Source organism: Myotis myotis, unplaced genomic scaffold, assembly GCF_014108235.1.
Source record: "Myotis myotis isolate mMyoMyo1 unplaced genomic scaffold, mMyoMyo1.p scaffold_m19_p_35, whole genome shotgun sequence".
NCBI lineage: Eukaryota > Metazoa > Chordata > Mammalia > Chiroptera > Vespertilionidae > Myotis > Myotis myotis.
Window position 1 is genome coordinate 2267141 of NW_023416341.1, and position 26190 is coordinate 2293330.

Below are 26190 nucleotides of genomic sequence, written 5' to 3' on the forward strand. Positions count from 1 at the left end.
CCCACTGGGGATGTGCCCGCAACCCAGGTACATGCCCTTGACCGGAATCGAACCTGGGACCTTTCAGTCCGCAGGCCGACGCTCTATCCACTGAGCCAAACCGGTTTCGGCCTAACTTTTCTTTTTTAATTTCTAAACATTTTTATTTATTTCAGAGATGAAAGGAGAGGAGTAGAGAAAGAAAGCACAATATCAATGATGAGAATCATTGGTCAGCTGACTCCTGCACGCCCTCTACTGGGGATCAAGCCCACAACCCAGGCATGTGCTCTGACCAGGAGTCAAACTGTGACCTCCTGGTTCAAGGGTCAACACTCAACCACTGAACCACACTGGCCAGGACCCACTACCATACTTTTGACAACCACTTACAAACCACTCACTTCAAAATCTTTTGTTTTCTCCATTCTGTGATAGACTAATTGTCCCCCGTGTCTACTCTCTTTTATTTATAATCTCCCCAAGTTTAAATGAATACACCCCAAGTTTAAATGAACACACAACTATTCAGCTAGAGGCATTTTAGTGATCCCCACAGGGTAGCAAGTATATGAGACTAAGTTCTAGCCGATTATAAGAGTGCAGTTTCCAGGCCCTCTGCTTCCTCTTTCCTTTCCTATGGACTTGAACAAGGATGTGGGGCTGGTAAGCCAGCTTTAACCATGTAGATGAGAACCACCACCCGGGGGAGGGGGAGAGGGGGAGGGGTTGGTGGAGCAGTAAGACGTGGAACCCTGAATCCCTAGATGATCTTGTTTAACAGTTGCTTAACCCTAAGCCTGGACCACTCCCTGATCCCTGGACTGTCACATGAGAAGTAAATGACAGTGACCCTCGAACAATATGGGAGTTAGGGGCGCCAAGTTTCCATGCAGTTGAAAATCTGTAACTTCTGACACCCTGCCCCAAAACTTAAGTTGTCCCTTGGTATCTGTGTATAAGTGGACAGCCCAGTTTAAACCCATGTTGTTTAAGAGACAACTCTATTTTGTTTGCATCAATACTGTGGAGTCCCTTTGTTATAGCAGCACAGCTTACAGCCTAATTAATATGCATACCAAACTCATTTCCAGCTGCCTTGCTTATGCCCCCAATACCTCAAATTCAACGTATCAGCCCACCCTGCATCCTGTTGTTCTTGTGTTCCTAAACACAAAGAATATTCCAACTACTTCTTGATAACGGCTCTATCACCTATATATCCCATAAAGAGAATCTGTCATTCTCAAGTCAAGAAACTCCTACTACTCTCAGGTTCAACTGGCCAGAAAGTCCAGCTTGTTACCTATATCCCTCTTCAATCCCTCACCTCTGATCCTAACCATCCTGGCTTTAGATGCTTTTTACTTTCTGATTGGCTCTCTGCCTCCAACTTCATATTTTACAATGCTGCTCCACGACCATTCTTAAAACTGAATCCATTTGTGAATTTTGTTTCCGAAAGTCCAAAGCATTTCCAGTCTTTGTCCTCTACACATACACTTTAATAAAAACCACACTGTCCTTTGCACTTGCTCTCACTCCTTTGCCTACATCAGTGCTTCTCAAATATGGTGGTGTATTCTTTTTTAAAAAGCTCCCAATTTACTGTACATCAATACTTTTGAAAACAGTGCACAAATGAGGTAAACAATCACATGCTTCACCGTCATGATAATGGCGAAGTTTCTCAGTGCCTATGCTTAACTGTGGTGCCTGTTGTGTCACAGACTAATTGCGGGCCCACCCTGGTCCAAGGACCACACTTCACACAGGTTTAGGCAAACTCTCCTTTTCCTGATGGTGCACCACCACCCATCCACCCGCAAGGACGAGCCATCACTACAGCCCACTCCATTTTGTTTTCTGATATTTATGCCCCACAGTCATATCCTGCTCAAATATCCACCATCTTTCCTTCACACCTGTTATAACTTACCACGTTGCTACAATTTTTTGTTAAATGCAAAAGAGCAGCAAGCTCTTTGAAGTCAGAGATATGTACAAGTTATTTCTGCCTTGTGCCTGTCATATGGTAGAAGCTAAGAAATAAAACTAGCATAATGAACTGCCTAAACACCTCTGTGGCGACATGCAGACAAACAGGAACTATAACAAGTTTAAATAGACCTTTAATGACTGGGATGTGGTTTAGGACTTAAAGGTTGTTGAGTGGTCTAGCCACGGGGGCAGAAGTGGTCAGTAGGCTGTCTGAGACTGCTGCTGGCGGTAGCCACCCCGGCGCATGTAGCCTTCGTTTTTGCGGTAGCCATCCTTCTGGTCTGCAGGAGGGAGACGGGAAGGGGAGGGAGTGAATGCCAGCGGAGAGACAGGAAGGGAGTCAGGACGCTGGGAGAGCAGAGGGGATGGAACCACTCACCTCGGAAGTAGCCACCATAGGTACCCTGCTTGTGGTCAAACACCCGCTCATTATTTTCCACCAGGCTGCCCAGCTTTTCCGCCAGCTGCAGAGCCAGGTTCTGTTGGGCAGTGGGCTCCGTGCGGTGCATCACCACTGTCTGTGTTGGCTGGTCCAAGGAGGCCTGATGGGAATGAGCCAGAGATAGGGACAGGACACAGATCAGTCCCTTCCACTCCCAACTCCCCGTGACTCACCTGCCCATTTACCACCCCTGGCCCTTACCATCAACTCCTCATTAATGATCATTTTGCTAATGATGGAGTGTACAGTGGGTAGGTCCAGCTCAAACATGTCAGACAGTGTCTCCATGCTGGGGAGAAAGAAGACAGGGAGCAACTAGGACCTGGGACCACAAAGCTGGGGCCGCTCTGCTTCCTCAAGGCTTATCCTACCTGATGGAGTCATAGACACTGCTGTAGGTGAAGAGGTAGGTCCGTAGTGACTCTTCCTGGATCTTCCTATGGGATAAAGAACAGATCTTCAGGGAAGGAGACCAACCAGTCTTTTATTCCCCACTCACCACATTTCCCCTCCTCGGCTCACCTAACCAGCATGGTTCGGACTTTGTCAGCCTCAGGGAAAAGGTCCCACACTTTGCCATTCATCTTCTCATTGATTATAAAGCTGTGGCAGGTCTTCCAGTCACCCATCTTCATAGCCTTGGAGGCAGCGACCACATGTTCCCTCATTGATTCAGGGGGGCCTGAAAGGTGGGGAATGAGGCAGGGACTAGGAAAACCGGCACCAGGGTTCTGGCCCCAAGCACTGCTCAAGGAGGATCACAGGCTGGGAGAGCCAACAACCAGCCTGGAGACCTTCCCATCTCTCCCCTGAACAGCCATGTGATTGTACAAGTCCTTTACTATCAGAATAGATTGATTTAGATTTAGACTAAATCAGTCCATGATGTGCTTAGGGAACCAGTGACCTCCTTGAAAACGTTGACAAATTGCTTTGGGTATCCTTATGTATATTATTCTAGAAAAAGGGTCCATAGTTTTCATCAGATTCTTATAAGGACCCTTGACCTAAAAAAATTAACATCTCAACTGGAATGGTAGTTATCCAACTTCCTTCCTTCTTATACCACCTTCATGATTTGTGCCATATCTACTATATATCACACTGTTATCAGTTTATTTTTCTTTAAAGTGGCTCACTCCTTTTCTTAAAAAAATTTAGCCTCGCCCTAACTGGTTTGGCTCAGTGAATAGAGCATCGGCCTGCAGACTGAAGGGTCCCAGGTTCGATTCCGGTCAAGGGCATGTACCTTGGTTGCGGGCACGTCCCCAGTAAGGAGTGTGCAGGAGGCAGCTGATCGATGTTTCTCTCTCATTGATGTTTCTAACTCCCTATCCCTCTTCCTTCCTCTCTACAAAAAATCAATAATAATAAAAAAAAAATTTAGCCTCACTTTAAATTTAAATTTTGATAAATCATGGGTTTGATATGCTGATGGACTTTGGCCCCCAAAATACAGTTGTGAGAAATAAGCCAGGAAGATAGATATGGCAAAAAGAGGAGCTGGAATTCAGGGCAGACAGTAAAGTATAAGGGCTCCAAGACTGGAAATGGAGGGCAGGTGAAGGGAACCATGAGCGGGGCGAAACCTAAAACGGGACAACAAGCTTAAGCATGCTCACGGCTTAGGCCCAGGTAGAAATGTATGAACAGGGCTAAGTATAAGGAAAGACACACAACCCTTTGGTGTTAGCTTCCATTTGATCACGTCTGAAAATCAGGCAAGGTTAGAGGTTCAAAGGATATTTCTCTACAATCCAAGCAGTAGTGTAGAGCTGAACTAGAAACTGGCTTCTGGCTCCACTGCAGGCACTGACACAGAATGGTAGGAACTGCGGTGAACTAGAGAGCACTAAGAGATGCTGGAAACACAGGCTTTCACTGGAAATTTCCAATTAAAGCAAGTATCACCACATAAGCCAAACAAAATCTGCCTAAGGGGCACCTGCACTTCAACAGGACCACACACACAGCCAGCAGAGGACAAATCTATAAAGGGATGCGGCCGTGTACAGTAAGCCTGACTCACTTGCCAAGTCCTTCATCCCCACTGGAAGGGCACAATTCAAATTCCTTTCCCAGTGAAATCACAACTCACTCAACTGCTGGGATTGATGGATCAAATCTTTCAGAAGTGATCAGAGGGGCCAATGTTAGATTCTGGAATGCCAAGGGTCTAGTTGGTTGGCTAAAAAATAATGCGCATGAAGGGGAAAAAGAGGAATAAAGGTTAGAGAGGCACACATCAGCTATGTTAAAGTTAGGCAAGTCACTTAACTTCCGTGCCTCAATTTTCTGAATCAAGAAAAAGGGGGTAATAATAGTATCTACATTACAGAGTTATTAGTAATAAAGAATAAATTATTTTTACAGTGCCAGGCAGGAAAAAAGTACTATAAAATGTAAATTTATATTAAGTAAGAAATGCCACTGGAAACAGGTCATGAGTTTTACTTAGTGACTATGGAGAGAGAGCTTTACTCTGTAGGCAATGAAGAACCTCTAAAGGTGTGGGGGTGTATAGCAGCATAAATTCTATAGAAAGGCAAGGCTGACAAGCAGACTGAAATGAGAGAATAACAGAAAGCAGGGAGCTTAATTTGTAAGACAGAACAATGTATCCTATGGTGAGAGATTAGAGAAACTATTAAGTAAAAAGGATGCCTTAAGGTTCTCTATGAAGATATCATTAAATCAAATAGAATCAAATTATTCCCTTTAGCTTCTCTCAATCCTTTTATTAAAAGTAATCAACGAACAACCTGGTTGGTCTGCAGGTCACGGTACAATACCCGGTCAGGGCACATGCCCAGGTTGTGGGCTTGATCCCCAGTAAGGAGTGTGCAGAAGGCAGCCGACCAATAATTCTCTCTCATCAGTGATGTTTCCATCTCTCCCTCTCCCTTTCTCTCTCTGAAATAAATAAAAACACTTTAAAAAAAAAAGTAATAAAGGAACAAAGAAGTGAAGTTTGTCCCACTACAGAGCCTCATACTCACCCAACAGGGGCTGTCGCTCGCCCACCCGCAGCTGGTGATGGAACTGCTTGCTGATCATGCGTCGGCGGGCATCACTTTCATGGGCGGCCATGTAGGGGATCTCCAGGAGCATGGCAGACACCAGATACACACACTCCAGCAGCTCCAGGTTGATGTGCAGGTGGAAGGGCACCTGCCGGCGCCGCTCCACCTTTTCCTGCTCCTGGTTGCGCTCCTGGAGGCTGCGCAGCAGCAGACCCTGACCCAGGAGCTCCTTGGCCCGGCCACTTGACTGGATGTCCAGCAGGGCATTGTGGGCATCCTTGGTCAGGCCCTGGCGGAAGGCACAGATGCCCAGCTGCACCATGGTGCGGTTGTACAGGATCTGGGAGCAAAGGATGATGCACTCAGAGGTGACAGTGATGGGGCAAGTCATTCCAAGTTGTTCATTCATTCAACAAATATACAAATACTCAACAAATGATATACTGATGTGGTGAGCAGCAGGCAATAGGATGGGACTGAGAACAAAACAGACAAGTCCCTGCTCCACCACAGAGCTTCCATTTTAGGGATAGGGTGTGGAAGAAGAAGAACCACAATATACAGGTGGGACTCGTGCTAAGGAGGAAAATAAAGCAGAGGAGGAAATTAAGGGAGTTTATGTGGTGGTGGTAGTGGTGGGAGCTCACCATTTTATACAGGATAACTAGGGAAGGCCACATCTTGATGGGAATGTTTAAATAAATACAATAGAAAAAGAGGGAGCAAGTCCTGCAGGTAACTGGGAGAAAAGCATTGTAGAAAAAAGAAAAAGCAAAGCCAAAGGCCATGTGCAAGAGTTGTGCCAGGTGTACTTGAGGAACAGGAATATGAAATGGCCACGGCTGATAAGAAAGATGTGATCATAAACCAGAGGATGAGCAAGCACAGCCATGTAAGCCAGGTTAAGGATTTTAAGATGGAAAGCCATGGGAAGGTTTTGAGCGAGTAAGTGATATAATCTGACGTAATTTAATATGGCTACTTTGGCTACTGTATTAAGAATAGCCTTCGGGGGTGGGCTAGAAGTGGTCAATGGGGGGAAAAAAGGGACATATGTAAAAAAAACATCCCAATAGTTTTTTTGTTTGATTGCTTCTTTTTAAAGAAGAGCCTGGCCGAAACCGGTTTGGCTCAGTGGATAGAGCGTCGGCCTGCGGACTGAAAGGTCCCAGGTTCGATTCCGGTCAAGGGCATGTACCTGGGTTGCGGGCACATCCCCAGTAGGAGATGTGCAGGAGGCAGCTGATCGATGTTTCTCTCCCATCGATGTTTCTAACTCTCTATCTCTCTCCCTTTCTCTCTGTATAAAATCAATAAAATATATTAAAAAAAAAAAAAAAAAAAAGAGAAGAGCCTGAAGGTCAGAAGTAGAGAGAGACCAAGATGATGGTGGCTTAGACCAGAGGGTAACATTGAGTGTGATAAGTGGTCAGATAAGGATTTTGAACAGAAATGGCTGGGGAAGCAGATGTATGTGAGAGAAAAACAAGAATCATGGATGATGCCAAAGTTTCTGACCTCGGCAACTGAAAAATGGACTTGCCACTAATTAAGGAAAGATTGTAAGCAACACAGACTTTTTAAGGGAGGAAAGACTAAGTATTAATAACAGCAAATACACAGAGGTCAGTATCAGTCATAAACAGATGCAAAGAACCTTAAAAATTATTAGTAAACAGAATCTAGCAACATTTAAAAGAGATAATAAATCTTGACCAAGTAGGATATATTCCAGGAATGAAGGCTTCTATAAAAATCTAAAATCATGGTTATTCACCAAATGAACAGAACAAGGGAGAAATTAACTGTGTATCATTTCAATAGATGCAGAAAAAGCTTTTGACAAAATTCAATATCTGTTTTGACAAAAATTCTCATTGAACTTGGATCAATCTGAGAAAGGATATTGACCAAAATACTACAGCTAACATTATACCTAACAATGCATTTCCTAGAACGTATTCCCCTCATTAAGAAGCGCATGACTGTACTAGAGCTAAGTGAATTTAGCAAAAGGGTAGGATACACTGGAAGTTAACAATTGAAAAATGATTTTTTTTAAAAAAATTACATTTACAAAAGCATCAGATATCACATGATATTCAGGAAAATTTTTTAAAAAGATGTCTAATACTTCCAACATTGCAGAGAGAAACTGAAGAAAATAAATGAAGAGATAACATGTAAGACTGAAAGGTTCAATGTTTACTTAACATGTGAATTTTCCTAAAATTATTTTATAGATTTGATAAAATCCCAGCAGATGTTTTTGTAGAAACTGACAAGCTGACTCTAAAATTTATGTGGAAATGCAAAGATCACAAAATATCCAAATCACTGCAAAAAAAAAAAAGTTGGCGGGCTCTTCTCACTGACTTTGAGAGTTACTCTAAAGGCACAGCAATCAAGACAGTATTATAATGACATAAAGACAGACAAAAACATGAATGAATGGACCAGAATAGAGAGCCCAGAAATACACTCACACTTAAAGGGTCAAGTAGTATTCCACAAAGGCACCAAAGCAATACAATGGGGATAGACCTTCTCTGACCCTGACTTCACACCATACGCAAAAATCACAGATTTAAATGTGAAAGCTAAAACCGTAAGAACTTAAAAAAGAGAGAGAGAGAGAGAGAAGAATATCTTCATGAATTACAAGTAGGCAAAGGTTTCTGTCACTAGGACCCAGAAAATAACCATAAACAAAAAAACTACACCAAAAGGAATGGTTAAGAAAATGAATAGGCAAAGCACAAAATGGAAGATTATTTGGAAAACTTTGACCTGATAAAGAACTGGCATCTAGGATATATAAAGAATTCCTACAACTCAATAATAAAAAGACAAACAATCCAATCTTTAAAAGCAATAGGCAAAAGTTGCTCTGGCCGGTTTGGGTCAGTGGTCACAGCGTTAGCTTGTGGACTGAAGGGCCGAGTGTTCAATTCCGGTCAAGGGCACATACCTCCGTTGCAGGCTGGATACTCAGGGCATGTGGGGGTGAGGGGGCAACCCATCGATGTGTCTCGCATCAATGTTTCTCTCCCCTTCCCTTCCACTCTCTTTGAAAATCAATATCCTCGGGTGAGGATTAACAAACAAACAAAAACAGTAAGCAAAAGTCGACCAGACATTTCATGAAAGAAGACAGATAAAGGATAAATCAACAAAAAAATAATCAATTTCAAGAGTTTTTTTGGAAATACAAATGAACACCATGGGATTCCATTACACAACCACCAATATGGCTAAAATTAAAAAAGACCTACAATATAAGACAGTAACAAGGAACACTCACACATTACTGGTAGAAATATGAAATGACATAACCAACCACCTCAGTTTCTAATAAAACTAAACATACACCTACACTATGATGCAGCAATTTTACTCTTAAGTATTACCCAAGAGAAAACATATATCCACAAAAAGATTTGTACATTAATGTTCACAGAAGCTTCACTCACAAACTGGAAATATACCAGCAATCTATCCAGACAAAAAGAGATCAAGAACTTGTAATCAAAACAGTATGGTTCTGGCATAAAAACAGACATAGATCAATGGAATAGCGAGTCCAGAAATAAACCCACACCTTTGTAGCCAATTAATATTCAACAAAAGAGGCAAGGATATACAATGGGGCTAAAGAGTCTATTCAATAAATGTTGTTGTACAGATACGTGCAAAAAAATGAAACTGCACCACCTTCTTACACCATACACAAGAATAAACTAAAAATGGGTTAAAGACTTACATGTAAGACCTGAAACTATAAAAATCCTATAAGAAAATATAGGCAACAAAATCTTGGACATTTCTCTTAGTAATATTTTTTCTGATATATCTTCTTGGGCAAGGGAAACAAAAGACTAAATAAACAAATGGGACTACATCAAATTAAAAAGTTTTTGCACAGCAAAGAAAACCATCAACTAAATGAAAAGTCAATGAATGTGAGAGCATATTCACCAGTGATACATCTAATAAGGGATTAATATCCAAAATTTATAAGAACTCATACAACTCAACATCAAAAAAACAATCCAATTTAAAAGTGGGCAAAGGACCTGAATAGACACTTCTCCAAACAGGACAACCAGATGGCCAATAGACACGAAAAGATGCTCAACATTCCTAATCATCAGAGAAATGCAAATTAAAACCACAATGAGATATCACCTCATAACTGTCAGAATGGATACCATCAGTAAATCAACAAGTGTGGGAGAGGATCTGGAAAAAGGGAAACCCAGTGCACTGCCGGTGAGAATGCAGACTGGCGCAGCCACTATGGAAAACAGTATGGAGGTTCCTCAAAAAATTTAAAATGGAACTTCCTTATGATCCAGTGACTCCACTTCTGAGAATATATCCAAAGAAACCCAAAACACTACTTCAAGAGAATATATGCACCCCTATGTTCACTGCAGTCTTATTTACAAAAGCCAAGCTATGAAAGCAGTCCAAGTGTCCATCAATAGACAAGCAGATAAAAAGCTGTGGTACATTTACACAATGAAATATTACTCTGACACAAAAAAGAAAACTTTACCATTTGTGATAGTATGGATGGGCCTAGAAAGTATTAAGTGAAGTAAAATCAGTCAGAGAAAGACAAATACCATGTGATTTCACTTATAAGTAGAATCTAAAGAACAATATAAACCAACCAACCAACCAACCAACCAATCAGAAACAGGTACATAGATACAGAGAAGATGGATGATCGCCAGAGGGGAGAGGGATTGGGGAACTAGGTGAAAAGGTGAAGGGATTGATAAATACAGATTGGCAGTTACAAAATAGTCATAAGATGTAAAATACAGTAGAGGACATATAATCAATAATATTTTAACAACTATGTATGATGCCAGGTGGCACCAGAATTATCAGGGGAAACACTTTGTACACCTGAAACTAATATAAAAGTAAATTGTAATTGAAAAGAAAAAGAAAGAAAAAGAGTAAAAAAGAACAAATGAGCCGAAACCGGTTTGGCTCAGTGGATAGAGCGTTGGCCTGCGGACTGAAAGGTCCCAGGTTCGATTCCGGTCAAGGGCATGTACCTGGGTTGCGGGCACATCCCCAGTAGGAGATGTGCAGGAGGCGGCTGATCAATGTTTCTCTCTCATTGATGTTTCTAACTCTCTATCTCTCTCCCTTCCTCTCTGTAAAAACTCAATAAAATACATATAAAAAAAAATTAAAAAAAAAAAAAGAATGAAAGTGCTATTTAAAAACCACCATCAGAAAGGTTCACCAAATGTTCACCACATGAATATTAATTATATTAAGCACACATTTAAAGACACAGCTTCAACTATCCTCACAATGCAGCCACACACAAAATTATTTAGTTGCTCCACTGTTGTGTCCCAACACATCACACTACATTTGGATCCCTGTCTTCCAATTGGTTTGACAACTTCTTAAAGAGTTCTTTTCACCTTTTTAAACAAGATGATCACCTAATGTTCCGAAGTAGACACATTATAGGAATAATAAATGTTAGTTGAACCCAAATCTCTATCCCACAGGACTCTAATGCTGTTGGACCAGTACAATAAAATGTTAATATGCAGGAGGATCAAAGAATGCTGGCAATTGGGAAAGACCAAAGGTTTACTTACATCTGAATCAGCCAAAGTGACTAATTTGATTGAGCCACTCTGTTCCAATAGGGACCTGGCCTGGTCTTCCCTTTGCCACTAAAGCCAGAGCGTCTCCTCATCCTACCTGTACTGGAGGGTCTGCGTGCTGAATGTTGTCTTGTAGGTGGCTCATAAGCATGAGGTCACGGGCCTGGTACCAGCGGGAGTGCAGGGCATGATGGTAGATATGGCAGAGGATGGCGCACGTGCGAATTCGGTCTGTGCGGTCTTTGGCATAGATGTACTTGCAAAGTCTCTCCATCAGCAGAGCTGAGTCCTCGCCCTCATTTTCTGCCTGATCTTGGTCAGACTGGGGGGCAGGGGAGCGGGGGTGATGTTATTGGTTGGTGAGGGGAAGGGTAGGTACCAACAAAGACAGTGGCTCTAAATGGCTTCGGCATTAGCAACCAAATATGAGACTCCACCCAGCCTCACCCTAGGAAGTTCCACTTCAGGAAGCTCCCAGGGAAGGAAGGTTTGCCACCAACTCCTGACAGATATGTACGACAGACTGACGTATCCCTCTCCCGACACTTGGCCAAGCACTCACCTTTGAGGAGCCCTCAGGGAGGGTAAGCTGCCGTTGATGGGCCTTGTAATCAAACTTGTAGTAGGTGTGGAGAATGCGCCTCAAGTAGACACGACAGATCTCCTCAGTGGTCCCCTTCTCTTCCAGGTAGTGTTGCACACGCTCAATGATGGCACACACCTGCGCCTCATCCTTCAGGTGCTCCACATACTCTGGCAGGGAGAGCACCATCCCCAGCTCAGCCAGGCACCCAGGCTTTCTCAGTCACCTGTCCCTGACCAATCCAGTTGCCTATGTATGTTTTCTGCACCCATCAGATCCTGTCCTGGCACACACCACGCTCACTTTCTGTTCCTCCTGTTAGGTGTTTTCTGCTATTTCCTCCCCTGATTAACTCCCCCTCCTCCTCATTCCGATCTCACCTCAAATGGCCTCTACCTAAGGATGCTCTGTTCAACCATTATCTAAAGCTGCTACTCTTCGAGGCTCTAGCACAGGTCCCAATTTGAATTTCTAATTCCGAGTTTATATCATCTAAAATTACCTCATTTGTTTATTTGGGGAAAAACAAAGGTTTACTGCTGTCCCCCAGCACTGAATGTGAACTCAATGAACATGAAGGCATATAGCTGCCTTGTTCACTGCGACACCCTTGACTCAGTGGGTACATGTGGGCATTCACATTTTACTCTGGAAATGTCCTGTATTTTCCCCACCCCAATGTCCCTGATCCAAGCTAAACAAGCCAAATGGGCAGAGGCCGTACCCCAATGATTCCCAAAGTGTGGTTCCCAGACCAACAGCACCACCTGGAAACATGTTAGAAATGCAAATCTGAGGCCCCACTCAGCCCCATTGAATCAGAACTTATGGGAGAGTGACCCAGTATCTCAGGCCCTCCAGAGTGAATGCTCTGGGGAAAAAACTGGCTTTCCAAATGCTCGTTTAGTATAATCCTTAGTTTTAGTCCTTGCACATTTCCTCTCACTGATGTCCATGCTTGCTCAGGCTCACCTTGGGAGTGAGGGTCAGTATTTTGCATTATTTTGGTAAATTCTTCATCCATCCGTTCCACCAGAGTTAGGATACAGCCACGGACACGCAGTGGCTGAAAAGATAAAGGAGTAGTAAACCAACCAGCCCATACCTCAGTCCAAACTTAATCGTTATTTCCATCAAGCTTTCTCAAAGCAGACAACATACACATCTCCAATTAGCCTGCCAATTCCTCTCTTTACCTGGTCAACATTATGCAGGTTCTCACTCTCTTCCAGAATGTTCTCTCCAACAAAGATGTTAGGGTTTGCAAACAGGATGTCCATCAGCTCATTGATGCAATCCAGGCACTTCTGCCACATCTCAGGCTGCCAAGAGATCAGATGGCAGTCAGAGGTGTGCAGGGGGAATGAGGAGGTGCCTCCCAAAAGCCCCTTCACCAGAACACACAGAGCCTTCAACTACTAAGACTGTTTCCACAGACCTTGAGGTTTTAAAATATATTTTTATTGATTTCAGAGAGGAAGTGAGAGGGAGAGAGAGAGAAACATGAAAGATGAGAATCATTGATTGGCTGCCTCCTGCATGCCCCCCACCGGGGATCGAGCCTGCAACCCAGGCATGTGCCCTTACCTGGAATTGAACCCGGGACCGTTTAGTCCACAGGCTGACGCTCTATCCACTGAGCCAAAGCAGCTAGGGCCACAGCCCTTGAGTTTTAAGACACTAGGCACCTTCCCCTAACCCACCAGCTCAGCCTTGGAATGCTCCTCTTTATTGCCCTCACCTTCATGTATGTAGCCAGGTTGGGGTTGTAGTCATAGAGAGAGGCGATGATATTGAACTTGATCTTAATGGCGACACCCTCCCCAAGATTGTTTTCAGAAGCGATCTGAACCAGCAGCTGTAGCAGTTCAATCTGGGATGCACTAGAGGATCCAGAACATGGTGAGGCATCAAAGACAAGTCAAAAATCTCATCCTGTCATACAGCATGCTTCCTTTGCACAAGTAAGGCAGCCTCATTCCCAATACCCCCATCCTCACTCCTATATACTTGCTTCTCCTTTATAAATTTCAAACAGAAACAGCACTGATGCTAACAAGCTATCATCCTCTTTAGTCACTGAGTGACTAAAGAAGGTGAGCATTATTCCCATTTTATAGATGGGAACAGTCCTAAGAGGACAAGTGATTGACTTAAGGTCAAAGGGAGAGTAAACAGCAGAAAATGGACTGGGATGGTTTATGAAGACCATTCCTTCTATGGAGCCATACACACATATCTTCCCAAAACAGGCTCAACCTCCACCCTGTAGTCCCACAACCCGGATCCACGAATCTCACCGATCAGTTCCTTTCTTGCCGCGTGCCTGCAGAATCTCATTCAGTTTCTTGATGACAACAGCATGGGTGATCTCAGTGCCCTTGGCAAACATTTTTGGTTTCTCCTAGGCAACACAGATCCTGTCATGTGCAAGCCAACAGGAATTCGTTCCTGCCTTAACTTTTCTCCCAACCCAATCAGACCGGGCCTGTATGCTCTTCCAAACTGTTTCCCAACTCATTTTAATTCTAAAATTCTCACCTTAACGAGGGGCACTCCACCTCGGACCCTTTCCCACTCCCCGCCTTCATTGTCCTCCTCCTCCTCATCCAAGCGCTTAGATTTCCTATCGTGCTTCTTCTTGGCTTTGTCCTCCCGTTTCTTCTCAGCAGCCTTCTTGTCCTCCTCTGTGGCTGGGGCTCTGCCGGGAGACACAGGAAATGAGAGACCAGTCCCCTTCTCCCTACCACTACAGAGGAAAGAGTCCTGCATCCACGCTACACTCTACAAGAATGACCTGAAGTTAACCATAACCACAAGGACCACTAAGCATTGAATTTGCTGGATGACTTTCCAAGGTATGTCACCATTTTACACCCACTGAGAGACTCTTATGAAGGGAACAATATGGCCTGTTCTAATAAGGCGGAGGTAACCAGGCCGCTGCAGACACAGAAATAGCCTGTCATGTTGCCCCACTGCTAATCTCTAAGGTTTCCCAGAGAATCCCTAAGAAATATAGTTGTTCTCTGATACTAACTGCTCTGTCCACACTGACCTGGGAAAAAATTTTAAGTTGATTAGTTGGTGGCTAGTAAAAAGACTTTCCTAAGTTTCTTTTTTTTTTAAAAATGTATTTTATTGATTTTCTACAGAGATGAAGGGAGAGGGATAGAGAGTTAGAAACATCGATAAGAGAGAAACATCGATCACCTGCCTCCTGCACACTCCCTACTGGGTATGTGCCCGCAACCAAGGTACATGCCCTTGACTGGAATTGAACCTGGGACCCTTAAGACCGCAGGCCAACGCTCTATCCACTGAGCCAAACCGGTTAGGGCAATGCCAACTTTTAAAAGCAGAAAAGCCAACACAAAAAGCAGCAATAGTTCTGCCGACTAAAAGAGCAGTGTTGCCCAGTGTTGCTCAGTGGTTGAGTGTCGACTCATGAACCCTGAGGTCATGGCTCGACTCCAGTCAGGGCACATGCCAGGGTTGCGGGCTCCATCACCAATAGGGGAAGTGCACAAAGCAGCTGATCGATGAGTGTTAAGTAACTTACCCAAAGTTGTACAGCCACTAAATAAAAGACTAAGTTTTCCCATTCTATGACTGTCCCAGGAAAATTCGGGAAGGCTTGCTATATACTAAGAAGTACTACGGTATACACTAAGATCTCTGAAATAAAGATAATAATAGCTACCATCACTAAGAGCTCCCATTTCAATACTGGGCTAAGCCATTTCTCTATATCACCTCTCTATTCTTGCAGCTATCCTTGAGACAGGGTTAAGTACCATCCCATTTTACAGATGAGGAAACCAGAGACGGAAAATGCTCTATAACTTGTCCAGCATTGCACAATGAATCAGTGCCAAACTGAGATTTACACTCAGTCCACGTGTAGTGAATAATGTCATCGTTAAATATTTGGACTCTGGAGCTTTCAAACCCAATCCTCAGGACACATTAGCTTTGTGAGCTTAGCCAACTAGTGTACTAGACTCTGAGATCCCTTTGTGAAAAGGGAGCAGCTGGCACCTACAACCTGAAAGGACTCCATGGAAGAAGCAACCACCTTCAAGACGATTAAAGGTGTCCTACTCTTCCCACTGTAGCGAGGTACCACTTCTCTTACTTTTTAAGGAATCTTGAGGCCAGCACGGTCTGTTTCCCTTCCTCCTCCTCTGAGTCTGAGTCAGAAGATGTTGAACCTGTGTCCCACTCTTCATCCTCTTCTGAATCTTCTGAGTCCTCATCTTCATCCTTGGAGGGAAAAAAGGATCAGTAGAGACAAGATGGGGAGATTGACGACTCTCTCTGCTCCCGTAACACACGTTTCAGAGGCTTACAGAACAAGAGTGGTTCTTCATGGAATCAGGATATTAAGAGCTAGATTAGACCACCAGGGCCAGAGAGTAGTGACTTGCCCCAGAATCCAGTTTTCCATATTCCAGTGCACTCAGTGCTCTGATCCAAGAGGAAGTCTGTTCTCAAACCACACTCCACTAAACCAACCCCTCCTAACCCTAGGGTTCTATGAGTCTTTTCTTCTCCCAAGAATGGCCCACGGGAAGCAAATCACCCCTCATTATATATAACCCTGGCTCTGACCTCCATCTTTTTGAGGAACTTGCGACTCTCCCCAGAAGGAGCTTCTGATTTCTTCTTCAAGAAAGCCGCAGCACTGACTCCGTCCTCATCCCCATCTGAAGAGCCTGGTGGGAAGAGCAAGGCTGAAGGACAACCAAGAAACCAGGCCAAGGGACCCACTAACTTTAGACTTCCTAACCATTTGCAATAAGGGTATTCTCTCTCACCTTCTGAATCCTCCTCATTCTTCTCAGCATCTTCATCTGCAGACTGCTCAGGGTTCTTTAAAGAGGGGAATAAATGAGAAAGTAATTAAGGATGCCTACCAACCACCACACCACACTACCCCTCCACCCTGAGTTTTGTCATGACTCCTTCTGTCACATCTCCCATGTGCAAATGTTCTGTCTCAGTCATGAGGTCACTGTCCCCACAGTTCAAAGAGTCTGCGCCTAGCACCCCCACCTGCTTATAATTTGTAATATGGGACTCAAAATCTCGGTTATATTTTCGGATCTTCTGGCGCAGAGTGCTCAAGGCCTTGGCGTTGTTCTTGTTCATCTTCTTCTTTCCTTCCTTATCTTCCCATAGCTAAAGGAACGAAGAGAAGAAAGGAATCTGAGACTAAATAGTACTTCCTAAATTTCAGGCTTTACCACCATTTTTTAGTCTATCTGCGTACCATCCGTACTACTTATTACACCTGTTATTTTTAAAAGACCTTTTACATATCACCACTAAAAGTACAAAACCACAAGTAAGAGATAATGTAAAAATAAATACAATTAAAATTCTTGACTAAAAAAGGTTCTTCTCTTCACTCTATCCCCTTATTCCCTGTGTTCTGAGAAACACTGTATATAGGGCAAACCACCAAGAGGGGATATGATCCCTGAAGTGGGTTAGAAGCAGGCCCCAGGTTCACATTCCCTTTTGGATCCCCTTACCCACAGGAGTCACACCTCATTAAGATAGTCCTCCAGATCAGCCAGGATGCGGATATAGAACCGGGGGACACCTTCCTTGTCCACAATGCTTTTAGCCTTCCCATACGCCTTTCCCAGGAGCTCAAATTCTTCCAGGCACTTGGTGACATCCCGAATTTTCATGGCATTACGGATGGTCCGGATAAGGTTGGTCAACTCCTCAAACCTGGGTTGCGAGACCAACAGCATATTGGACACATTCACCATCACCAACCATCCAATTTGTCACTGCTCCAGAGGCTCCCCATGGCCTCACCTCTTGTCCTTGGCACTTCGAACCACTCTCTTGGTATCTTCTTCATCTTCACTCAGCAACAATGGCCTGAAGGAACAGAGACCGTTAATCTCCCTTTCTATTTCCGGTGTTTCCAAGTGATCCCTACTTCTCTTCTCAGATGGGGAAGATAGAACTGAGTAACTTAGGCCATTGGTACCACACTCACCCTACTTGATCCTTCCTCTTCATAGCCTCCTCATATAAGACTCAATCTTTTTTTTTTTTTTAATATATTTTATTGATTTTTCACAGAGAAGGGAGAGAGATAGAGAGTTAGAAACATCGATGAGAGAGAAACATCGACCAGCTGCCTCCTGCACATCCCCCACTGGGGATATGCCCGCAACCCAGGTACATGCCCCCGACCGGAATCGAACCCGGGACCTTTCAGTCCGCAGGCTGACGCTCTATCCACTGAGCCAAACCGGTCTCGGCAAGACTCAATCTTTTAAGCCTACTTCAAGTAAGGCCTTTTGCCAAATGTTGTGGAGCACACACAGATCTCCATCCTCTCAAAAGTAAACAACGGTGCTTGTGTACTATGCCACAAAACTCACTATGTGAAGACAGGCACTAAGAAGTACTGAAAGAAGCTGAGAAAGGGGCACTGTAGCTAGAATGAATGGGCAAGTGTTCAGGGAGGTGGTACCTGAACTAGGTCCTAGAAAACAATGTGTCCCAGAGTGTCAGAGGCCAAGGACAAAGAAAGTCTCAGTGGCTTTAACACCTCCACTGCCAGTATTTTTCTTTTCTTAAATTTTTAAATTGATTTCAGAGAGGAAGGGAGAGGGAGATAGAAACACTGATGAGAGAAAATCATTGATCGGCTGCCTCCTGCACAGCCCCCACTGGGGATCGAGCCCCAACCCAGGCATGTGCCCTGGGCCGGAATCGAACTGTGATCTCGTGGTTCACAGGTCCATGCTCAACCACCAGACCACACGGGCCGGGCAACCCATATTTCTCTTTAGTAATGAGAAAACAGACCACAGACAGCATTCAGCTATCAGTCTCTCTCTTCTATCTTACTAATTTCCCCCAAACCCCCTCCCCCCACATCATCCTTGTGCCAGATGCCATGCTAATCTATATCTACATATCTATCTATCTACCTATTTATCTGTTTTTCTTATTGACTTGAGAGAAACATCGATTTGTTGCTCCCCCTATTCATGCATTCATTGGTTCACCTGACCTGGGATCAAATCCGCAACCTTGGTGAATCAGGAGGAGGCTCTAACCAACTGAGCGCTCCCACCAGAGCCTTCCAACATGTATTTTTAAACAGTAGACAGTCATGTGGCAAAAATGATGATGGTGCCGTGGCGTGTGACAGCAAGCTGAGAAACACCACGCCACTGTTACAAAGGGTGAAAAGAGATTTTAATCTGCAGGGCGGGGAAGGACGTTTAAGCGGAGGTAAACACCAGGAATACAACAGGTGTTTTAAGTCCCCGCCCGCAGCGCCAGGTGGCTGGGCTTCAGAGCCACAGCAAGGTGCCTTTTGGGGTCCGATGCCGAACAGAGGAGGGGAGGCTGGGGGTGCACCAAGGCTGTGGACAAGGAGGCCAGTGAGGAAGCTGATGCAACAGGCCCGGCCGGCGGGAAACCTCTCGGACATCCCTGTCTCCGGTGGGTTCCCAGCTCACGGAGCCCTAAACGTGAAGGCTGTCCCTCCAATGCCGTTCCGGCGCCTTAAACTCTCAGCATCCTCAGAACCCGCTTTCGCCGCCTCCCAGGGAACCTCCCGCTCCCACCTCCTTTCTCCCCCATCCCGCCCGCACGGCCTCCCCACGCCCGCGAACCCGCGCTTCCCGAGTGGGCACACGACGCCAGCCCTGCCACTCACTGTTTGCCGTAGTTGCCCCCGACAGGTTTGGTGACGAGCTCCTCCCCGGACAGGGACGACTCGGACTCGCTGTCCGAACCGGTGGTAAAAAACCGCGACATGGCGACGGCGCTGAGGGCTGCGGCGGGCGCGGCCGGACCTGCGGGAGAGCCGGAGTGACGCGCCGCGAGCAGGGGCCCGAGCCGCCGCCTCCCGGCCGCCACCCAGCACCGCCCCTGCGCGTACCCCGACCCGGGCCCTCCTTCTTGAAACACGCGGACCAAGAAATACCTACCGGCTGGGCCTGCGAGTCACACCGCGAAACAGCGGAAACGCGGAGAGGAAAGAAGGCGGCACTGACGTCACTTCCGGGACGCCGGCAAACGATACCCGGCAACTACAACTCCCAACGGCCTTCGCGCCGCACAGGGGCGGGGACAGGCCCGATGCGCCCTGGGAAGGAAGTACGGCACCTCTACATGCCCTGATCGGGCGGCGCGTTGTCATCCTTTATCACTCACAGATTTCGAGCCTCACGCCTCACCTGTGGAATCAGGGTCTCAGGGCCAAGAGTTTACTTTTTAAAAACGTGCAAGTACCCGGCCGGCGTGGCTCAGTGGTTGAGCGTCAGCCTATGATAAACCCGGAGATCGCGGTTCGATTCTGGTCAGGGCACAGTAGGGGGCGTGCAGGAGGCATCGGATCAATGGTTCTCTTTCATCACTGAGGTTTCTCCCTCTCCCTCTCTCTGAAATCAATAAAAAATATTTTTTAAAAAAGTGCACGTGATGCTGATGAGCTGCTGTGTTTTGGAACTAGAGCAAACTTCGTCGGTCAGACTTTGAATTCAAATACCAGCTTGGTCACTTGTTAATGTTTGAAGTTAGGCAAATTTCCTAACCTCTCTATGCTTCAGTCTACCCAAGCTGTAAAATGACAATAATGACACTGACTTCATAGGGTGTTATGAGAATTAAATTCCTTAGTATATATGAAGCATTTAGGACAGTGCCTTGTACAAAATAAACATGTAGTAAGTAATTGCACAAATACTTGTTTACTGAGCATTTGTTATGAACCAGCAGTGTCCTAGGCACTGGATGCAGCAGTGAACAAAACAGAAAGGGACCCTAATTTCACAAGGAATTTATATTATAGTGGACTGGTCAATTAACAAGTAAACATAATTTTAGATTGTGATAGCACCATAAAGAGATTAAAGTGACTGGTTAGAGTGATTAGTTAGGAAGATTCTTTTGATTAGGAAGGTCAGGACCTCTGAAAAGGTGACAGTTCAGCTGAGATGCACATGATAGGAAGGAGGGAGCCATACAGAAGGTCATCTAGGGAAAGAACGTTCTCAGCTCCCAGCCAAGGGGAGCCGCAAGTGTGAAGGCCCTCAAGCAGGAAGGAGCTGGGCCAGGTCCGAGAAATAAAAGAGGCGGCCTGTGTGCTATCAGCAAAGTGAGCAAGACATTAATAGTACAGAAGTAGACAATTCTAGATCATACAGGTCCTTGTACGCCTATGGATTTAAAATCCAGGTGGGTTGGAGAAACCACCAGCAGGGGTTTTAGCAGCACAGAGACTGTTTTACATTTTTTAAAGGTGGTTTCATTCATTCAGCATTTGCTGCTGTCTGGGCCTGTGTTCAGCACTGGAGCCACAATGCCCCGCTGAAGGAAAAGTGGGGATTAGCAGGTTGAGGGGAAAGATGGGGGCAACTTGAGGTTGAGAAAACAGTATGAACAAAATCCTGGGGACAGGAAAACTCAGGGCATAGTCAATGGCTGGTATATTGGGGCTAGAATATGGCAGGGCCTTTATATACATCCTGGCCTGTAAACCCTGTTCCCATTCCTCCCTCCCTCTTTCTCCTCCCCCGCTTCCTTCCTCTCCTTTCCTCCCTCCCTCTCTCCCTAAAGATCCACTTGATTCTGAAATCATCCTCCTCACCTCCTAAAACAGAAATGAAACACACTGACATTGCCAAGGGAGCCAGAAGTAAAGGGTAAGGCAGGATGAGTGAGACAAAGATCGCCATCACTAAACATGAAGAAATGCAAATTCATACTAAAGCTAAGCTACTGATTTTACAGTGATTTCCCGTTACTCTCAAGACCCTGATCACTTGCAAAGGAAAAATCATATCAAACTCTCTGTTTTTTACCAATCCTTTACTAAGTCATTATGAAAAATTTAAATTGAACAGAAAGGAGGCTTTTTCAGTAAACCTTTTATGAAAAATGTAACATAGGTAAGTGACAGATCATAAGTACACAGCTTGGTGAGTAGTAACAAAGCTAGCACACCTGTGTAACCCGTGCCGGTCAGGGCACATACAGGAATCAACCAATGAATGCATTAATAAGTGGAACAACAAAATTGATATTTCTCTCTCTCTCTCTCTCCTTCCCTCCCTCTTCTTTTCTCTCTCTAAAATCAATCAATAAAACAAAATCTTTACAACAATCCTGTGAGGCAGGTACGATTGTCCCAACTTTAGAGAAAAGGATGTTGACATCCTAAGAGGTCAAATGACTTGCTCAAGTTCAATTGCTAGCCTGTTTTCCAACCCGGACATGATCTTCCAGCCAAGTAAACCATGGAGAGCTTCGCTCTTTTAGAGCCCTACCCTCACGATTTTTGAGTTGCCACAACTTGGTCTTGTGAGTAGGATGGATCGAATGAGGGCAGCAGAGTAAAGAGAACCTGAGAATGTCTTCCTTTCTAAGCGTAACTAGGCTGCATAACTGGAGCCAAGCAGAACATGGGTGTTTTTCTTTTGTGTGTGTGTTTTTAAAAATATATATATTTTTTATTGATTTCAGAGAGGGAGGGGGAGGAGGAAAGAGACAGAACCATCAATGATGAGAGAGAATTACTGATTGGTTGCCTCCTGCATGCCCCTACTGGGGATCGAGCCAGCAACCCAGGCACGTGCCCTTGGCTAGAATCTAACCGGGGACCCTTCAGTCTGCAGGCCGATGCTCTATCCACTGAGCCAAACCAGCCAGGGCTTTCTTGTGTGTTTTTTAGGACAATAAGCACCTTTATGACGTGGGCTAAGATAGGAGGGAGGGCGTGTGTTTGCCTTTCAGGGCCTGGTTTCCCTCAGCTAGAGCTCCAGTTCCTTGCCCTCCAGCAGAGAGTCAGCTACTGGCCACACTGGCCCGTTCCCGAGAGAAGCACGTAGGACGCTTGCCCTGCTGGACCTGCTCCTCGAGAAGACTGCTGATTTTGGCATTCTTTCTGCTTTCATCCTACTTTTTCTGAATTTTCTTTGAACATTTTTTGTTTAAAATCTCTTCCTCCTCAGGGGTTGGCTTGGCCCAGGGTCAGTGCCTAGTGCAGTGATGGCGAACCTATGACACGCGTGTCAGAGGTGACACGCAAACTCATTATTTTGGTTGATTTTTCTTTGTTAAATGGCATTTAACTATATAAAATAAATATCAAAAATATACAACTTTGTTTTACTATGGTTGCAAATATCAAAAAATTTCTATATGTGACACGGCACCAGAGTTAAGTTAGGGTTTTTCTCAATGCTGACCCGCCGAGCTCAAAAGGTTCGCCATCACTGGCCCAGTGGGACCCTGCGGCTGCGGTTCGGTGCGCTGTCAGTGAGCCCGAGGGCTCTTTTCTAGGGTCTAGGTGCGCACCAGTTCGCGGCTGGGTGCGCGGTCGACAACATCAATGATCCCTGTGTTGCCCGTACAACTCTCGGAGCCCCGGAAGAAGTTGTCCCCGTCCAGCCTCAAGGCTGGGTACTTCTTGTTGCCTCCTGCACGTGGACTGTGTGCGCGCCTCGGGGCAACCCCAGTGCTGGCCGCAGGGCACCCCAGCTCATGTTTTCGCTTCTGTGGTGGGTCTTTCTCTTGCTCTGAGAGATGACCATGGCTTGGCGCCGGCTGTGAAAAACAGGTCATGGGTGTTTTTTATTGATTTATTAAATATGTTTTTTTATTGATGTCAGAGAGAGGAAAAGGGCAAGAGAGAGCGAGAGGAACATCAATGATGAGAGAGAGTCATTGATATCGGCTGCCTCCTGCCCGCCTCCTACTCGGGATTGAGCCTGCAACCCGGACATGTGCCCTGACCGGGAACGTGACCTCCTAGACCATGGGTCCACGCTCAGCTGTGGAGCCACACCGGAAGGGCAGAGCATGGGTGTGTTAAATGGGTGAGTTTAGTTAAGGCCTGGGTTTTAATGGGTCCTTAACGGTCCAGAGCAGGAAGTACACCCTGGAGGAGCTTTGATCAGTCTGGTGTGGCCAGTTCATGTGGGCGTCCCATTTCCCTTACAGGTTGCTTCTCTGCAAGTGCCTGTAATCATGCGACCAACGAGCAGCACGCTGATGGTCATTATGGCGTTTAAGTAGCAATTCCAAAAGCATAAAGTCATTTGAAACTCATGGCAGACTTCAGGTGGGCGGGAGCAGCAGATATTACTAACCTCATTTTACAGATGAGAAAACCAAGACTGTGAAAGGGCAGGTGATGGCCGAGCTAGTGTCAGAGTGAGGCCCTGAAAGTAGGTCCTCTAATTTAGCGGCCACAGAAGATTTTTCTGGAGGTATTGCTTTATTTTCTAATGTTGACCATAGCAGGATACATCATAATAGTGGAAAAGGAGTGGATTGAGAGGAGGCAGAGAATGGAGCATAGTGGCGGGGGGAAGGGGGTAGCATTAGGATTCCTCTCTGGGACTTAAGTCCTAAGTATTCACTTGTCTCTAGCTACTGAGGTCTCAGCATTGGAAGACCCAATGCCTCATTTTAAAAACAAATATCTCTTAAAAAAAAACTACAAATATCTTGAAACACTTCATGAAAGTCATAGATAATTTAACTTCTGACTCACACTATTTTATTTTGTGTGTGTTTTATTTTCCCAAATTGCCCCAAGCTCGAGACAAGGATAATATCTTCTTATACATCTTAGTATCCCCCTCAATGCATTTCACATAGTTTGTTTTCAATAATGTGTTCTTATTATTATTGAAAGACAACATACATACAGCTAAGCATACCAACTGTTGTTTTAAAAATTATATTTTTATTGATTTTTTTTTTTTAAAGAGAGGGAAAGAAATATCAATCAGCTGCCTCCTGCACGCCCCCTATCAGGGATTGAGTCCGAAACCTGGGCATGTGCTTTGACAGGGAATGGAACCAGTGACCTTTTTGGTGTATGGGACAACTCCCAATCAACTGAGCCACACCGGTCAGGGCTGTTTTGCCTGTTCTTGAGCTTCATATAAACCGAATTATAAGGCATGTCTATTTTTTTGTGTGACTAGCTTGTTTCAGAAGCCTATGAGATTCATATATGTTGTTACATATACTTGTGGTTGCTTCTTTTTTGATTGCTGAATAGTCTTCAATTGTGTGACTATGCAGCAATGTATTAATTCTTCTTTTGATTTGGCTTGCTTTTGGTCTGGGGCTATTCTGAATAAAGTTTCTATCAACATTTTTTTATGTTTTTTTTGTGGACATGAATACTTACACTCTTGGGTGGGATAGGTGGGCCATAGGGTAAGTATATATTCAGCTTCAGTTAATCCTGTCATGCTCTTAAGTATATTTATAAAGGAGAAAAAGGAATTTTAAAAATAAAAACATGTATTTAATTATGTAAATGTTGAGACATGATTTCCCTATAAGATACAGAGAAGTTAGAGATTTGCATCTGCTTGAAATGACATAGTTTAGGTTTATGACAAGATAATTATACTATGAAAAAATGTTAGGCTTTTTTCTTTATATTTGACATGTTGAAATAGGTATGTATAAATAGGGTGAGGCAAAGGTAGGTTTACAGTTGTTCAAATGGAAAATAATTCAATAATAATACAAGACTAAACTGATTCATGTACTCACAACTGTAAACCTACTTTTGTCTCATGCTGTATATATACTTAGCAGTTTTATATACAGTAGCATCCTCTTAGTTACCCATGGTCAAACCTGCTCCAAAAATGTTAAAATAGAAGATTCTAGAAATAAAAAATTCATAAGTTTTAAATTGCACATCATTTCTGGGTAGCATGGTTATCAGATTGACTGTCACAGTGTCGCAGTGCTTGTGCTCACGATCCTTATTTTAATTAATCATGGCCCCAAGGTGCAAGAGTAGTGATGCTGGCAACTCAGATATGCCACAGGGAAGCCATAAAGTGCTTCCTTTGAGTGAAAAGGTAAGTATAGTATAATAAGATATTTTGAGAGAGACCACATCCACATAACTTTTATTACAATACTAGAGGCCTGGTGCACAAAATTTGTGCACAGGTAGGGTCCCTAGGCCTGGCCAGCAATCAGGGCTAATCTGTGGGGCAACTGGCAGGGCGATTGGGGGGCCCCTGCTGGCACCCACCTTGGCTGGCCTGGGGCCTGCGGGCTGGGAGCAGCTCCTGTGTTGAGTGTCTGCCCCCTGGTGGTTAGTGCGCAACATAGCAACCAGTCGTTATGCTGTTCGGTCTATTTGCATATTAGCCTTTTATCATACAGGATATTGTTATAATGTTTTATTTCATTATTATTATTTTTTTATTAGTTAAGGTATTACAAATGTGTCCTCATCCCCCCCCATTAACCCCCAACCTCCCCCCTCCCCCGTCCCGCACACTCATGCTCCCATTCCCCTGTTGTCCATGTCCATTGGTTTGGCTTATATACATGTTACAAGTCCTTCAGTTGATCTCTTCCCCTTATCCCCACCCTCTCCTACTTTCCTTCTGGGGATTGATAGCCTGATGGCTGTTTCTCAGTCTTTGGATCTGTCCCTTTTCATCAGTCTATGTTGTTCTCTATAATCCACAA

The 26190-nt window shown here is 44.6% G+C and overlaps 1 protein-coding gene across 1 annotated transcript; it reads right to left on the reverse strand.

The window, feature by feature from the left end:
* Positions 1 to 2093: 2093 nt before the first annotated feature.
* LOC118652870 (eukaryotic translation initiation factor 3 subunit C) lies at positions 2094 to 19745 on the reverse strand. The gene is made up of 21 exons (XM_036303058.1): positions 19656 to 19745; positions 19382 to 19520; positions 17512 to 17577; positions 17232 to 17421; positions 16735 to 16860; positions 16497 to 16551; positions 16291 to 16394; positions 15815 to 15942; positions 14218 to 14377; positions 13977 to 14080; positions 13418 to 13559; positions 12873 to 12998; positions 12649 to 12742; positions 11656 to 11846; positions 11191 to 11415; positions 5422 to 5785; positions 2945 to 3104; positions 2794 to 2859; positions 2624 to 2711; positions 2360 to 2522; positions 2094 to 2261 (listed from the first exon to the last, which is right to left on the reverse strand). The coding sequence occupies exons 2-21, from the start codon at positions 19480 to 19482 to the stop codon at positions 2179 to 2181; spliced, it is 2736 nt and encodes a 911-aa protein (XP_036158951.1). The 5' UTR covers positions 19483 to 19520; positions 19656 to 19745; the 3' UTR covers positions 2094 to 2178.
* Positions 19746 to 26190: the final 6445 nt, after the last annotated feature.